This window comes from Carettochelys insculpta, chromosome 4 (genome assembly GCF_033958435.1).
Source record: "Carettochelys insculpta isolate YL-2023 chromosome 4, ASM3395843v1, whole genome shotgun sequence".
Classification (NCBI taxonomy): domain Eukaryota; kingdom Metazoa; phylum Chordata; order Testudines; family Carettochelyidae; genus Carettochelys; species Carettochelys insculpta.
The window spans coordinates 105304515-105322623 of record NC_134140.1 but is presented as its reverse complement, the minus strand read 5'-3'; the positions used below and the strand labels follow the sequence as shown (position 1 = coordinate 105322623).

The 18109-nt window shown below is 41.8% G+C and overlaps 2 protein-coding genes across 3 annotated transcripts in view; one reads left to right on the top strand and one right to left on the bottom strand.

The window, feature by feature from the left end:
• Positions 1-12645, top strand: part of UGT8 (UDP glycosyltransferase 8) — a 92797-nt gene extending 80152 nt beyond the window's left edge. Inside the window, exons 5-8 of one of the 2 annotated variants that reach the window (XM_074991963.1) lie at positions 1580-1799; positions 6981-7335; positions 9371-9440; positions 12410-12645. In XM_074991963.1, the coding sequence (XP_074848064.1) occupies positions 1580-1799; positions 6981-7335; positions 9371-9373 (578 nt within the window). In that variant the 3' untranslated portion in view covers positions 9374-9440; positions 12410-12645. Of the gene's footprint in view, positions 1-1579; positions 1800-6980; positions 9245-9370; positions 9441-12409 lie in introns of those variants that run through there. The other variant, XM_074991961.1, reaches the window with a different exon arrangement.
• LOC142012924 (uncharacterized) overlaps positions 12394-18109 on the bottom strand; it is a 63324-nt gene continuing 57608 nt past the window's right edge. Inside the window, exons 3-4 of the mRNA XM_074993972.1 lie at positions 17003-17179; positions 12394-12581 (exon numbers count right to left, since the gene is read on the bottom strand). Coding sequence (XP_074850073.1) covers positions 12394-12581; positions 17003-17179 — 365 coding nt within the window. The remainder of the gene's footprint in view (positions 12582-17002; positions 17180-18109) is intronic.

Genomic DNA, 18109 nt, shown 5'->3' with positions numbered 1-18109 from the left:
TTATCTAGTACTTCCTTTTACCTTTACCAGGCCATTTGTCTGGTCCCTGGATGCCTTCCCTATGGAGTACCTGCCCTGCTACAAAGATACCTGTAATTTGCTTGGCTTCCTCCCCCAAAACCAGGCTACATCCCTGGCATCTCCCAGTGGCCTCTCGCCTAGTGGCAGAATCAGTGAAGGGTTCTTTTGGGATAAAGAACTCATTGCCACTTGCATGATTATCAAGGGACGCGAGCCACTGCATTGTCCTTGACCAGGAATTACAAACTTCTCCCTCAACAATGGGCTGTCTAGGTGACCCACACTCTGTATCCTTGAATTGACAGAACGCATAAACAGAAGACAAAATAAGCAACTTGTACTCCTGGAGCCAAACATCCCTGTTCCACTCCCTACATCCTATTCCAAAGTTCCAGAGACTTGATATCTCCTCAGGTTCACTTCTAGCCCTTGGTACAAGCTCACAAAATTTAATCCTCAGGAAATGAGACAAGGTGTCTGCTGTGCTGTTACATGTTCTAGAAAAGCAGATGTGTTGAAGGTTAAATGTTATAAAACAGACGCCCTGTGTGTCCTACAGATGCCATGTGTGTCCTGGAAATTTGATGACTGATAACTTGTATCACTGCCATTTTGTTGCTCTTGCTGTGTGGAACAAAGAAGCTTCCTCTGCCCAGAGCTTGCACCTTTATGCTCTTTGGACCTCATATCTGAGGGGGAGGAAGCATAATTCTATGCTTCAAAGCCGCCCACCGGCCACCTGTTTGCAGCAGTCTGTGACCTCATCCTCCCACCATCCCCAGCCATAAAGCAGGGTCATCCTCCTTCAGAAAGCTGAGAAAACTCATGCACCCACTTTAATTGTGGTGCCGTCATTCCTCCATCTCTTCATGTAACCTGAAACACCCCAGTGCTACTTTCAGAATCCTGATGAAAGGGTACATGGAATATGCATCCTTGTGCTGCTCTGGGGATACTATGAGAGCATAACTTCAGGGTCTGCTGGAGTAGACCTAGTCAGAATCCCTCACTAACCCACTTACCATTTATGTTAGTTATCTTAAACCATGTGTGTAAGATGAGTTTTTCATTTTGTTGAATATTATATGGAACAAGAAAACCTCAATAGCAAAATTTCTGTGGACTAAATTCCAGAAGGTACCTGAGCACATACATAACTTCAAGTAACTGTGTGTACGGTCCTGAACTGAAGTCACAGAATCCTGAAAGTAGCTGCACTATACTCAGATTTAGTAAATCATTTCACACTGTGCTTCACACAATCTTATTTGAAAAAAGGTATTTCAAATAGGTTTGGACAAAACCAAAGGCTTGAAAACAAAAGGCAATGTATTAGCTTTGCAGAGAGCGGTATCCAGTGGGGAGCTGGGTTTGTTTACATGTTCACCAATAAACTGGGTAAGAATTTGAACGAGTATAATATTCAAATAATATTTAATTAGGAGCAGTTTCTGAATATGGTAATTGGTCTTTTCTATATCTAGCTTTTAGTAATTTATGGTACTTAGACATATGTTTGTAAAGCATTTGCTTTACTTTATTTCACTTCTCTCTTTAGGTCAAGCTAACATTAAAGCCTTCCTTAGCCATGGTGGTTTGAACAGTATTTTTGAAACCATGTATCATGGCGTGCCTGTAGTGGGAATTCCCCTTTTTGGTGACCACTATGATACTATGACCCGAGTGCAGGCCAAGGGCATGGGAATATTATTAAACTGGAAGACAGTTACTGCAGATGAACTATATGAAGCACTGGTGAAAGTCATTAATGATCCCAGGTAAGGAAATCTTTTTTTTTTCTAAATTGTCATTGTGTAAATGATGTAAATTTTATGTAAATTAAGATTTGTCTGCACAAATATTTAGTCAAATAGTGATTCTGCATACAGGTGTGTTCATACCTGGTTGTCCAATATTCACAATATGGATACACTGAAAAGTCAATATTTTAAATGGCATATGGCAATATGGATACACTGAAAAGTCAATATTTTAAAACATGGTCCTATACATTATACAGATAGATCTTTTCAAATAATTACTACTCCATCTGCTACATTACAGATCATAAATGTCTTTTACTTTTCTTGTTAGACACCATGACTGCGTCTACACTAACAAGACCTTTCGAAATAGCGGGGGCTTTTTTGAAAAATCTCATGGAGCGTCTACACACAAAATGTGTTCTTTCCAAAGAAAAGTGAAAGAACGTGGCTGTTCTTTCGGAAATGTTCTTACGCTCCCGGATCAGGAAGAGACACCTTCTTTCAAAAGATTTTTTTTGGAAAAAATTGTCTAGATGCTCCATGAGCCCTTCTTTCAAAAGAGCAGCCCTCCATGGCACCAGCCACCTGGAGCCCAGAGACGTCCTGGCCTACGACTCCAGAACTCAAAGCTCCCTGCATCTGGCTGCTTTTAAAGCCACAGGTACCCAGAAACCCAGTGGCAGGAAGCTGAGAGTGTGGCTGGAGCGTAGGCACGAGGTGCCCAGCAGCACATGCTCGCAGCTACCTTCTGCAGCAGAGAGGTGCCCCATGGAAGCAGCTGGACCCCTACCAAGTCAGTCTCGGGGTCCCAGGACCCAGCCCCAGACACAAAGGGGCGGGTGCCCTCCTGGACAGAGCCTGAGGTCTGGGACCTGCTGGGTCTCTGGCAGAAGGAGTAGGTCCTGTGCACCACCAGGGGCAAGAGGAGAAATGCCCCCATTTATGGCTGGCTGGCCACCAGCCTCTCTGCCTGAGGCCATCCTGCCTGCACCTTAGAGCACGATCACTACATGGTAAAAGAACTGAGGCAGGGGTAGGTGCAGGCCCAGGACACTGCCAGGCACTCAGAGGCAGGGAGCTCCACGCCCTCCTTGGGCACAGGGCAGTTCCCCGGACACTCACCATCCTCTACTTGGTGGCAGAGGAGCCCCTGGCGGCAATGGATGAGGAGAAGCCAGGGCCATTCCCATACCAGCTTGTATCCCCGACCTGGGGCAGCCACCGGGGGCCAGAGACCAAGGCCCCATCAGATGATGATGACCAGTGGGACTTTGGTTATCGCCTTCCCATCAGGACTGCCTCGGCTGGCATGGCTGGACATCACCCCAGGGCCCTCTGATAAGTGCCCGGCACATTGCACACCCCTGGGCAGTGTGTGTGTGTGTGTGTGTGTCTGCGCGCCCACTCCTGCCACAGCTGGAAGTGGGCCAGCCGCACAGGTGACAGCCTGACCCTGGACGCTCCAATAAGGTGCACCCCCGGCATGCAGGCAGGCCCACAGGTGACACTCAGCACCCACCCCCACCCACTCCCATGGACAGTGCCATGGACTGCGGGGGGAGGGGAGGGGCGTGGAAAAGGCCAGGCTGCACCTGGCTTAATGGCCACCCATGTGGGGACCCATCTGTTGCCGCGTAATCCCCACTCCCTGCTAGCCTGGTCCCCTGGGGGGAACAGGAGGGTGGGGGCCCTCAACAGTCGGCCCCAAGGCATGGCGGAGTCCATGTGCGGCAGGGCCCACTGTGCAGGACATACATGCCACTGTTCTGAATACATCCCTGTCCCTCAGCCTGGGGGCGGGGGACACAGCTTTTGGGGCTGGGCTGCGAGGCTGACCCCTCTCTCTCCCCTTCCATCCTGATAGATGCGCCACCTGAGAACTGGGAGAGCCCTGTCCGCCTTCCAGAGTCAGGGAGCCCATCATCGCCAGGAAAGAGGGCTGGGCCACCCCAACCATGAGCACGTGGGTGGGGCTGCACCCCGAGGGATCGTTGCTGCGGCCAGGCTGACAAGGCCGTAGACTGCACAGCCACTCTAGAGGAGCTGAATCAGCTGCTCTGGGAGCAGTTGGACCTGGACCACACCAACCTGGCATGGCAGAGGGAGGCATGGGGAGAGGTGGCACCACAGGGCCCTTGGGGACCAGGCTGTCCCCCCCAGTCATCCCCCCAGCTGCCCCCTCACCTGCTCTTGCTGACCTTCTCTCACCTGTCCTCACCCTTGCTGTGGTGTGAGGCCTGGCCGAATGGGTCATGGCCAGAGTGGGCCCTGCCATGGCACCCCACTGCCGAGGCCGAGCCCAAGTCCGCTGTCCGCCCCCAATGCCCCTCATGGTCCCTTCCCCTTCCGAGCCCTGATGGGATGACCACACCCAGGACAGGAGGGGCTCCCATGGCCACTGTGGCTCGAGGCCCCCCATGCCCCTCACAAGACAGGCACCTGTCCTGAGCCCCTGCCCAGGTTCAGGTGACCACCACACCCTGTCCCAGGCCCCCCCCTTGTGTATGGTCCCCCAATTGTAAATAGATGCCAGGTTATTTTTCATGTTTGCAGTGTTTTAGTTTCTGTTAGTAAATGGTTTCTGTGTTCAACACCCGTTTCCCTTGTTAATGGGGAGGGATGGTGTGAGGGGTGGATGGGCGAAAGGAGTGGCGGGATGATTGGGGGCCCCGAGGACAAGTCTCTGCCACCAGAGGAAGTGAAGGGTGGCCGCAATGGTGGTGGCCAGCAGCCCAGCTAGGTCGAGCTGCTGTCAGTCCATGGCTTTCAGATGTGAGCCTCAGGACTGCTGTGCTGTGTGTAGCATGGCAAGCCTTGGCAGCATGTGCTGGGAGTGGGTGCTTGGGAGGGGCCCTGTATGGGAGTGGCTGGCCAGGGCTCCTGGAAGAGCTGGTTGGCCCTGTGACACCAGACACAGCATTTCCTGGCCCTTTCTTTCAAAAGTGGGACTAGGGCTGTGTGGCCTCTCTCATTTCATAGAGCAGATCAGTCTTTCAATCCACATGCAATCTTTCGAAAGAAGGTATTTTGGAAAAAAATCTTCCGGACGATCATCTTTCAACAGATCACTATACTGTAGACCCGGCCCATGTGAATATGTCAGACCTTTAATCCTATATTTCTCAAGAACAACAATAGCCCTTTTCTCAGACACACTTTATCCCTCATTCTAAAACAAAATATCTGTGTTTCTGTCTTGGTCGACATACGATGAGTCAGAAGTAACATGCAGTAGAAAAGTTATTTTTTGCTGGTTGACTGAAAGGTTTAAACACATTTTTATGCATACACTGCAATATTAGAATTGTACCTGATCCAAAGTTGTTACCTGGGCCCTATGGTATAATAAATACAAAAATGTAACCTTGCCATGTCTGCCTATAGTTTGGTTTAGAATAAACACTAAGTTCTCTTCTTTCATCCCAGAAGTAGATTTCCGTTTGGACTGGGGTGTACCTCAGGGTGATCAGTAAAGTATTATCACTTCTACAGAGGATTATGAATGTGAGGTCTTGAATGTTTATTATAATTCAGCTAGACTCAGTAACAGCCTGGGTTTGTAGGCTGGCTTCTATCTATGTCTGGAATTATAACTGTTATGTTTTCATGACACTGCAATTTGGCACATGCATTATTCACATTAGTATGATCCTATTTGCTTACCCTTCCTCTCATATCTGAAGTCCTCTCTCATGGTGGTTAGAATTTGTCCTTGGATCTCCCTTTAATTTGCAAAATTGTCATGATAGACCCTTTGGATGAAGTGTTCATTAGTTTTGTAGCAGAGTTTTCTTTTTTGACAGCCTGGAGACAGGGTTTTCTGGCATGTTATTACTATGCAGTGACAGGCTGAAGGGCAAGAGTTTAAGGATCCAAAGCCATGATAGCAACATCGAGCCATACTATAAACAATTTGGGCTTGTCTATACTTACTGGAAGATCGATGCACTGGCGGCCAATCTTCTGGAGTACAATTTTGCATGTCTGGTAAAGACATGGAGAAATCAACCTCTCCAGGCTCAGCCGTTGACCCCGGCACTCCCTGCTATTGCATGGAGTAAGGGATGTTGACGCGAGACTATAGAGGCTTGGACTTCACTGGGGAAGAAAGTCGATTCCAGCTATGCAAATGCCATTACTGCAATTGCATATCTGAAATCAACTTATTGCCTTTAGAGTGGCATGATAGAACATTGACGGGACATCCAAACCCAGAGCAGCAGCAGCCAGAATTCTGGGCCCCTTTGAGGAGCTGGGCCCTGGTGTACTTGTCCCCTTTCCCCCTTCCCCCTATCAGGGCCTGCTGCTAAGTTTCCCAAGGTGCTTCCCTTGAGAAGGAGTGTTCATGTATTAGATCCTTATTCCATTGTGTGTGGGTGACATTTCTGTTGTGTTAGAGCAGGACAACGTTATGAGTAAATTAAATTGTGGAGTAGGGTTTTAATGAAGGAAAAATATCTAAGTAGAAAGTTGCAAAGGAAGTCTCAAGAACACTAGTTGCAGCAGCCTTCCACTGCACAATTATCTGATTTGAGGAGGAGAAATTCTCATTGGTCATCTGTTTGCCCTGAAATAAGGGATCAATGCATTCTGATCCTAAAACATAAATTAATAAATGCATTACAAACCTGAATGACCTAGAATAAAACATTATAAAAACTACTCAGATGATATAAAAGACATGACATCACTTTACTGTACACCTCTCTCATAACTGGCAGCATTATTTTCCATATTTCATTGGACAGGAATATAAATGAAAAATAGGTTAGATACAGTCTGTGTCTGTTTTAGTGGAAAGGGAATATGTCTCTAACCTATTACAATTAATTGTCAATGTGAATGAAATTCACTGCAGGCAGAAAGCCAACAGAAGGGCATTTGAACCCTCTTCTGACCATTTGCATGGGTGAATTTTAGCCCACATTAACACATGTACAGATATCAGTGTAGATGCTGCTATTGTCAGTATTTATTTTACTCTGAACATTTTTACTGTTGCACCGAAGAAGACTCACTTGTCCAATGGTGTGTCTCAAACACCTGCCAGCTGCCATTCTTTGTCATTTTTCTACCACATTACTCCACTCAAATGGAGAAATTCCAGTACATTTCTCTCGTCACATGGACACTTGTCGTTTGAGAGCAAGATAATATTCTTAACCTGTCACATTATTTGTTTCTTTCCCACAGCTACAGGCAACGGGCCCAAAAGCTGTCTGAAATTCACAAGGACCAACCCGGTCATCCTGTTAATCGGACAGTGTACTGGATTAATTATATCCTCCGACACAATGGAGCACAACATCTACGTGCTGCTGTTTACTCCATCTCCTTTTATCAGTATTTCTTACTGGATATTGCCTTTGTTGTACTACTCGGTGCTGCCTTATTTTACTACATTTTGGCCAGGATAGCAAAGTTTGCCTACAAACAAAGCAAACGTCTTTGGTCGAGTGGTGAACATAGCATCATTAATGGACATTATCACAATGGGATACCAAATGGCAAATACAGAAGAAATGGTCACATTAAACATGAAAAAAAGGTGAAATGAGCCAATTAACCCATGTACAGTAGTAATGAAACAGATCAATAATTGAATTTTATCTCTGTAATTTAGTCTAACAACTACTTAAAGTACAGCATCAGTAAACAGTTCTAACACTCCCCTACAATATGTAATCTTACATGGTGAAATTCTACGAAACTAAGAAACATCTTTAAAGAAACAAAACAAAAATACAACCTAAGATGCAAAATGTATTTTATTCTTAATACTGATGCAGAGAGGTTATTTTGGAACTGAAGATTTTTAGAAGACTTAATTCTCTGATGTAATTCAATGACCATATTTATGACTCCCCAGTTTTAAACCTAAATATGTGTGTCCCAGATAAGGAAAGGCTTCCTTTTACTTGCAAAGATTTTCTTATATATTTCCCCCTTTTAGTTGAGAGAACTTTAGCTTTAGCTCTGTATTATATTTGTTAATGTTTTGACATGTGTAAGAATGATGTTTCAATAGTCATCTTTTCCACACAGCAATTAAGTTGCAGCTTGAGAATGCAGCCATAAGAAAAGAACTTTTGCCCCTCCAATAGACTACATAACTCTTCTGTTCTTTGCCATTGGTTTAGAGAAAAAAGATTTTGATTAATCTATGTTGTAAATTTTACATTTGTGTATATTTTATTTTTATCTTCTGGGATTTTATTTGCCTTTCCTACATAAATAATTTATTCCACTAGAAGAAATCTAGGGGAGTTCTAATTAAATAAATGAAGTGGTAGTGTGGGTAGAATGCATAATTAAGAAAAATAAATGAAAATCAGAAAAAAGTTTGGCCCTTGAGCAATGCAGAATTAAACCACTCTTTGGGGTTTGCTTGACAAAAAGTTGAATACCTTTCCTAATAAGTATTAAGGTTTTTTTTTTTGTTTTTTTGTTTTTTTTTTAAATCAGTGTTGTAGATGTTCTCTTTTACCAGTTCTGTCTGGGAAAAATATTCACTTATATTGGTCTGGACCACACAATCCCTGTTTAAACATAGTTGCCAACACTAAAGTCTCTGATCAGAGGATGGGGGGAGCTATTCGCTGATGTACGTTTAGAGGTTGCTGTCCTGCATGACATTAAACCAGCAAACCACACACAGTTCATAGAGATTGTCTCTTCTGCTCTTGTCTATGCCCCGCCCCCACTCCAACAATCTCTGCCAATCATTGTAGCAGTTATGCAACTTTTCTGGCTTTGAATGGAGAGTAGGGATGGGGGCACTGGGCATAAAATCAGAGCTGTCTTGCTGAACCAAGTCGGCAACTATGAGTTTATTTCCACATCATTCTGTTTACTTGGAATTTGCACTACACATGTTTTAAGTGTACGCTTTATTTATTTATCGTTTGAAATCCCATGAATGAAAGAGGAAGCCCATTTATCTTGTTCACTAACATGGGAAGAGTTGTGAAAATGACTGATTGCTGAGATCATCTTCATACACAGTGACATCATATTTCATTATCATTCCATCAGGAGCCTCTCTTCTATAGCAATAAATAACATTACAAATATGTTTCTAATATATGGTACAGACATTTGTACTGCTTTCCGATTACTTGAAGAAAATGGTGTTATAAAGAAGTTGTTTAGATATATCTTTTTACAATCTTATCAGTATGTGGCACTGAAAGGAACACACTGAGGCGATGATTAGTGGGATGGTAACAGGATTTTGAGTGTATGAATGAGTTGCTTTTACTGTTTTTGGTATAGCAAAGGTACAAAAGCACTGATCGGATGATTAAGCGTAATTTAATCTCCACTGTGATAAAACTTATGCAATAAACATGAATTTAATAGAGAAATACTGTCATTGAAAGTATGTTTTTTGTTCAAATGATCCATAGTGGTCTGTTTTTTGTATGTATATGCACTAGCTCACATTAGGTGTGTATGAATACATGTGAATATGTAGGTTAAAATGCATATGCACTGGGTAGTATGTGCAATCAGAGGGATGGTATGTATATGAAACACCAAACATAAATATATTTTGTTATCTTTATTCTCTTTCTTCATAGTAAAAAGCCCATTGCTGACCAAGATTTTGCCTTTGATTTCCACTGAATCCTCAGTGAGATTAAAAATGTGGTAATTTAAAGATTTCCAACTTTTATACAAAACACTCCAAAAAAAGTTCCTTTTGCAATAAAAAGCTTTTATTGCATAGCAAATTTTATTTAGAAATAACTTGGTTCTGTATGGCCATCTATAGGACAGACTAAACAAAAAAAAGCTTGTTAATATATTAAATCAGATATTGGATGTCTAAATAAGTGTTCATATATCAACACATTTCATTTCCATAATGCAGCATAAGCATTCATTTAATACTGACTTTTATGCCAGATCAGAGCTAATGTGTTCCTTTGAAATAATCTTTCACATTCAGTAAGACTAACTATATTAGATTATAAAATGTAACACATATATAGGAAAATAACACATTGGTTTTTTCAAAGGCGTTCATTTAAATGCTTAGAGAGTTCTCAGATTACCTAAACAGTGTTTCTTTGTGGAATCTAAATTTGGTCTCCGTCTACACAGAGGCCCCCACCCCGGAGCATCCACATGGCTTTTTTGACAACGGACTCTGTCGACAAAAATGTTATGCCTCGTGGCAGAGAGGCAGAATACTGTCAGCAAAAGTGCTGAGTTTTATTGGTACACTGTCGACAAAAATACATTTTGTGTGTGGACGCTCCATGAGTTTTGTCGATGAAACCTCTTTAGTGTAGCCATAGCCTGAGAGTGTGAGACTGGTGTGAGGCTAATCATGTCTCTTCTCAGCTATTGCTGTCATGGGGTAGTATACCAAGGGTCTGGCCCGCCATGGTCTTGCATATTGTATAGTCATTTAGGTAGGCATCTATCAGTCCCAGAGGATTATGGTTTTTGCATACCTGGGCAAATTTTGTATGGAGGATGAGCTGTTGCCCATGTAGCAGATCCCCACTTTCCATGTTGCTGATGAATCCAAAGGAACGGCGAGCCAGTACAGTTTGGCATCAGCAGCATCGCAGGAGTTGCCAGGAATATGTCAAAAGTAACATCAGGCTGCCTTTGGGTCTCCAACTCCGGATTTTTCCTCAGGGTTAACTCCTGAAGCCCTTCCCTAGAATGGGTGTGACCACAAGGCAGCGGGGGTTTGAAATCAGAGTTTACCTTCTCCTAGGTGAGCGACCGACCAAGGCTAACGAGCCTCACCTGCCCGAAATAGTCATTTACAGCTATACAAAGGCAGTATAAAGTGGCTTCAAAGCACTACAATCCATGTAATGGAAGAGATTTAACTGGAGCCCTTTGTAATCATTTTGCCCAGGTGTAAATAATTACAGGAGCTCTAAGGTTGTGGACACGCAGAATCAAAATCATTAGGTAGTAACACCACATCATTATGTAGTGGCAACATGAGAAAATGGACAAATGCCTATATATAATGAAGGATATCTAGTAGATACAGATACAGGAAACTTTCAGAGGGAAGGGCTATCTCACAAAGAAAGTCAAGAGCTTGAAAGACAAATAAATGACTAATTACTCAGTCCTTGGTTGGAAAGTGTATTTGAGTTTCTTTTGGCTGCCATCCTAACTAGTGGTGATATTTGCATAGGCCGACAAAGGAAATTGAAAAAATCTCTAACTTGTATGATTGCTTCCTGCCTCAATTTGGCAGTGTATGAAGGGAAGAGATTTTACAGGCAAAAGTTACAGACATACCAACTGAGTTAATGAAGGACAAGAACTAAGATGCTGCCACCTGTAAAGTTCCTTACCCCTCCTTTCGCCCTCCTTGAGTATCCATGAAGCTGTGACATACTTGAGATGCTCTAAGGATGTGATGAAAAAAAAAGTCCTCCAAGAGCGAGTGGATGGAACACTCAACACGAATTCTCCATGTCTAGAGTGAGCAATGGTCCGGGTAGACAGTAATACATCATATTCCCATGGGCAAGTAAGCCTATAAGAATTACTACTCAAATCCTACTGAAATGGGATTTGCACAAACATTTTTTTAGGTGCTTTCAAAAATCCCACCCCTGTTTGGTTATATATAAGCGTAACAGTCATAGACTAAACTGCTTACCTAAAACATGCCTATTTTATCAATTAAAATATTTAAGCAATTAAAAAAAATCATTTGCTTTCCAGTAAGATCTCCCATAGAAGTAGCTTTTCGAAGGTGGGTATTAAAATATAGTAACTTTGCAGAAATAGAAAATAATTGTATTGTCAGTCTCCATCCCACCTACAAATTTATTTTACAAAACTAAGCATGCACCTTATCTTTCCTGCCTGTCTACATTTTTATGTGTAGGTTTTAAGGACTTGGAATTCCATGAACTATTGTCTATTTTTTTTCTCATTTCATTTTATATCTTTCAACAAGCAAAAGGAATTTATTATTAGTGAAATCTGCACGTCTAAAATGAACAGACAACATTAACAAGGGTTAAGTATGTGTACCCAGATTTAGTGGATATCATTCAATAGCCAGTTGCTTCACTTCTTCACCAGTTTTCAAAATACTGTAGAGTGTGGGAGCATTCTCTTTGGTTAACAAGGTGAATACTTCTGAAATTGACAATGCCTCAAGCAGAAGCACGAACTTTTTAAGTTTATCCACTGAGTATGGCAGGCACTGCACACACTCAGAATCTTCCATAAAATGTTCAATACCTTAAAAGATTGGGCATTCCTGGCCCAATTTTGCAATTGTATCTGCCTGCTTAGAATTTTAACGATTTAATTATATCAATTCTGCTCCACATTCAAGATCTATCATGTGGATGATGATAGAATGATTTTACTTTTTGACGTGCCAAGTAAATAGTACTACAGTGTTAACTGGTGTGTGTGTGTGTGTGTAACCATCAAATGTCTGTCAGAGCTTAAGGAAGAATAAAATAGAAATTATTTATTATACTGAAGTAAATACAACTTTAAAAAGACACACAAGTTGCATAACAAATTTTAATACTAAATCTGTGGTTTAAAACATTTTTGATTTGTAATAGTGTATTTCTTTTGTCTTCCTTTTTCTCTATGTACTTACAAAGTGAGTGAAGCATTTTAAGAAGTCTCCTTCTCGAACTATTCCGCAATAGATGGCTACTGTGATAACTAGGGTGTGCACACTGGAAGAGTGGGCATTCATCCTTATAACATTTATACTTGCCTGTTCTAAAAGAGTGATTAAACAAACAATAAACCTGTAAGTAATTTTCTTTCCTGGAAAATAAAATAAAAAAAAATAGAACATTGCGTGGATCACTCAGCTTTTCAATTAGTCTTCTCAGTTACTCTGTAATACAAAAAAAAAAATCATTGTTAGATGGGGTTACATCTTAAGCACATTAAAAGCTACAAGTTTGAACAATAAATTTTCCAATGGTAAATTCTGCTACATGGAGTTACTCTTAGAGAAATATAGAAATGGCAGAGATTGTGATAACTCATCTAATCTAGTCCTCTGTGTTGAAGCAGGATTATTATCTAGACCCTATCCCTGTGGAACCTGTTGTCAAAAATCTCCAGTGAGAGAGATTCCTAAGTCCCCTAAGTAATTTGTTCCAGTGCTTAGCTACCTTTACAATTAGGAAGTTTTTCTTAATAGCTCCGTCTACACAGCCCTTCCCTTTTGGAAGGGGCATGCAAATAAGCGAGATCTGAAATGCAAATGAGAAACATTTAAATATCTTGCATCTCATTTGCATGTTCATGAATGATCTGGCTTCTAGAAGAGCCACTTCTGGAAGCCAAAGCAGCTGTGTGGGCAGGATTTCTTCTAATGGAACTCCACCCGTCGTTCGAAAGCACCCTTCTTCCTGAAGCAAAATAGGAAGAAGGGTGCCTTTGAAAGGGGGGTTTCCTTTCAAAGGAACCCCATCCACCTGGCTGCTTTGGCTTCTGGAAATGGTTCTTCTGGAAGCCAGATCCCAGGGGAACATGCAAATGAGGTATGAGGTATTTAAAGCCATGCCTCATTTGCATTTCCGATCTTGCTCATTTGCATGTCCCTTCTGAAAGGGAGGGGCTGTTTAGATGCAGCTAATGTGTAACTTAAAGCTCCCTTATTGCACTTAACCAATTACTTTTTGCCCTGGCTTTAATCATTAGGAACTTTTTATCCTTTTTTTTTTCATAACAATCTTTAATGTTCTTGAAGGGGCTTCTCCCCTGAGTCATGTCTTCTCCAGTGTAAACACACCCATTTTTTTCAATCTTTCTTTGTAGGTCATGCTTTCTCAACCTTTGATCATTTTTATTATTGTCTTCTGGAGTTTCTCTACTTTTCCACATCTTTCCTGAAATGTGGTGCACAGAACTGGATACAGTACTTCAGCTGAGGCCATATTAGAGCCGAGTAGAGTGGAAGAATTATTTCTCATGTTTTACTTATAATGCATCCCAAAATTATGTTTGCTTTTTGTGGAACAATATTACATTGTTGAGTCAGATTTAGTTTGTGATGCACTAGTACTGCCAGATCCTTTTCTGCAGTACTGCTTCCTAGGCAGTTATTTCCCATTTTCTGTTTGTGCAGTGGATTACTTCTTCTTAAGTGTAATACTTTGCAGTTGTTCTTACCGAATTTCCTACTTATTTCATCCTATTTCTCAATATGACTTTGAATCCCAATTGTGTTCTTTAGAAAACCTGCAATGTCTCCCCACTTGCTATAACCTGTAAACTTCGTAACTGTTCTCTATGATAATAGCTAATCAATATAGGAATATATTGAGTAGAACCAAACCCAGGACAGAATCCTGTGGGACTCCACTCGCCCTTCCACCTTGACTGTGAACCATTGATAACTACTGTCTGGGTACGGTTTTCCAAACTGTTGTGTCTCCACCTTCTACTAGGTTCATCTGGATTATTTTTCCCTGACTCCTTTATGAGGAGGCCGTGTGAAACAGCTACCATCACAGATATTCTTATTAGAACAATGGAGACAAATCTGTAGTATTTCATTATGTAATAAACAGAAACTAGCAAAACTGTGAGAAGAGGAACCCTATTTGTTTTGGGATGGCCTGGGACATCATTAAGGCCCAACTTCTCAATTACTAATTACATGGATAGCCCCATTGGCTTCAGTGAGAACTGGAACATTTCACCTGGATGATCACTTGATTAAGGCTTGCAGGAACAGTCCACATGGACCATAAATGGCAACACAGTTGAAATACTCACATGACTAAGATACCAGTGTATTGTGGACAAGAAGGCCAAAGGCAGCGAGCTATCTGAAGTATGATGTCACTACCATGAGTGTAATACTGATTTTTTTAATGCTATTAATGTTGCATGTCAAATAACAACATAATTAAACAGTCATTAGCATTAACAGGTGAAAATCTAAATCTGAATCAACAATGTAATACCGTTCCAAAAAAGTCAGGGGGGTAGAATCTTAAACTAAAAACAATAGTAAGGATCCCAATTAGCTTTGCCCCCGATGATCATAATGATTTTGGCGGGGGGGCAAATTATCTAAGGACTGCTGCCCTGGTTATGCTAGATGCTTCTAAAGTTTGATTTTTTCCCAGGCACTCAAATGTCTCCTTCTATAATACTCACTTTATAATTGTCATTAGAAACTCATTAAAATGTACATTAATATCTCTGTCTTCATCTCAGTCCCTGAAATTGATTTTCTTCCTTTTTTCCCAGTGAGTATACTCAGCTCCCTGTTCAACTGACACCCAGTATTTAATTCCAGCCCGCGCTTTGGCAATTTGCTTATGTGTACAGTATGCTGTTCAAACTCACTATACAGCCTGTGTTCTCATTCTCACTAATCATACAGTATAGTTCAAAATGCAGCACAGTGGTGCTCAGCAATCACTAGGATAAAATGGGGTTGCAATAGGACTGATATAGAATGTAGCATGAAGACTACTGAATCTCAGTACTAAGATGACTAAACCACCTCACAATCCTCTCTCTGGTGAGGAATAGTATTACTGCAGAGCTGGATTCTGTCCCCTCTGCCCTGTCCTTAAGGAGCTTGCATCAGTCCTACTGCGAATTGGACTTTATGCCCAATTGGGAGAGGCTAGGATTAGCTTTGAGGAGCTGATCTACATGATTGTTTTTGCGTCAGCACACTCAAATCAGTTGAACTGCACGAGTACCAATTGCTGAGGTAGACGTACATAAACCAACTTGCACCAATCTTAAATGGGTTTGGCTTACTCTGTTCATTTGCTGAGTTAAGTTTATGGTGTATGTTTGTGGTGTAAAAGCAGTTTGAACTAGTTAAAGGGAAATTTGCTTTGTGAATGTTCATTTCTGTCACTTAAATTTTAAATAAAGTGCAAGTTTTCTAATACAGGTAATACCTGAGAGGAAAGTTTGCCTCTCAAGTATGTGATGAATGCTAGCTCCAGTATTCTGCTTTCATGACTGCATGTACTGATATTTTTGCATTTGAGAAAAGCAGAATTTTGGAATGAAAATGCACAAAAAAATATGAGAGGAAAATTTTGCTCTTAAATTCTCATGTCTTTTTCTCCAGCTGTCTACTTCTAAGGAATGCAGATGGGAGCCCCACTTCCACAATGAAGAAACAAAACTTCCCAAAAGCCTCTTATCTTGAGTTTACAGTCATAATTATGAAGATGTATTTATGGTAACATTTCCCCCCTTCTATAATATGATCAGAATGTTGGAACTTTGGCAGTACTAATTGTAGAGGCTGACCTCAAAACCCACAGGTTACAGTTACATTAGCGAGTTTTGCCAACAAAAACCCTGTTTTTGTTGACAAAACTGGTGGAACGTCCACTCACACATGTTTTGTCAACAGTTTGTTGACAAAACTCAGCATTTTCACCAGCAGTGTTCTGCCTCTTAGCCATGAGGCATAATGCTGCTGTCAACAGGTTCTGTCGACAAAAAAGCTGCGTGGACACTTGTGGGGTGCGCGTGGGGCTTCTCTCGACAGACAGGGCGTCCATTAGTGCTTTGTCAAAAGAGCAGCCAGGCAGTCCAGCTGCTGTGTCAACAGAGCATAGCACTCTTCCGCTTGTATTTTGTGTATGGTCATACTCTGTCAACAGAAGTTTTGTTGGGCAATCTCTTCTGACAGTGACTTCTGTTGACAGATCACTGTAGTGTAACTGTAGCCACAAATGGCTGTGGCTGTCAAAGAACAAATGGTATTGTGATTGTATTCAGGCTACGGGGGACCCAAAGCAGGACCCCAGATCTGAAACTTATCAAGTCTGGAATAAGTTCATGTCAACCGATGACATTTGACACATCCTTGTTGGAACCCTATCTCAACAACCAAAACTATGGGAATGTTCAGATATAATTAGATTTATGACTCAAGTCTATATTTAAGGGTTGTTCTACAATTAGAAATTTACTGAAACAGCTATTCTGCAACACTTATTCCAGAATAAAAAGAGTTCTCTTGGAGACTTACCTAAAATATTTTTAGAATAATTATTGCAGAAGAGATTGAAACAATGATATTGATGATAGAAACAATAGATATTTCAACATATTCTCATGTCTAGACAAGCCCTAATTCCATCTTTCAGAAAGAGGAAGAGATGTTGGATGGCAGAGAGAAAAGTCTAATTAAGAAATAAATCTCTTTTTAAAGAAAAAAAAAAAGGAAAAAAAAATCTTACCTGTCAGCTCTAGGGCTTTTCTCAATTCAAAGTAAGAGTACATCTTATTGTTATCCTCATCAAATGTTTCCAGTTCCTTTTTCTGAGGTGCATCTTCTCCCAGGACCTTTTCTATCTCAGTGAATGTCAGGAATCCATTTGCATTTTTGTCAGCACCATAGAAAAAGACTTGGAGATCTATTTGAATCAAACATTATCTCAAAATGTGCAATCTTTTACATTTTCTCCTTTACCAGAATGAACCACTGAAAACCAAGGACAAGGTCTTCAAAGGACTTCCATGACTGAGAAGAGAGGACTCTGATGCAAGGCCACCAGTGGGGTGAGCAGGCAAAGGGGGCAAAGCCCTGAGGACTGGTGATTTAAAATGATTTAAAATGTCCTTGGGACTCTACCACTGTAGCAGCTACTGTTGCACAGCTACAGCCAGAGTCCAAAGCCCTTTATATCACTGCTGGAGTCCTGGGCAGAACTATAGGATAGCTGTGGGAGGGGCCGGGAAGGTCCAGGTGGTGTGTTCTAGGCAGTACCGAGGGCGGGCTGCCCCTAACAATGCCTCTTTCACCTAATCCACTCCCTTTTTGGGGTCCCAGAGCCAAGCCCCCAGCGCCAAATTGCCCAGGGCCCAGAGAAGTCCCTCACCAGCCCTACTGTGACGTAACAGATAACCACGCTGTTAAGAGCAGGGTTTTACAGCCATGCTCCACCCTGGAGGGACTGTTGATAGGCCACACTTGACCATAACTTCTCATAGGGCTGTCATGGAGCATGTGCTATTGCAGCAGCCTGCTATCCTTGCAGTAGATGGAGTGTTCCATTTCCATACAATGGCTGGTGGTAACTCCAGACATGTTGGGTAAAAGAACCCTAATAAACAGACTACCCCTTTACCCTGTCCTCATTATTTCACCAGTTCTTCTTTATCATATCCCTCTTTTCCTTCATTCTCTTGATAAATAGCCTCTCCACTTTAACAATCAATAACCACATAATTTATTCAATTAGATAAAGAACAATAAACAAAAAATAGAACAAAGCTGTTGGCTTTTCTCCTGCAAATGACTGACTGCAACTGGCTGATGCAGACCCCAAAAGAACATAAAGGAA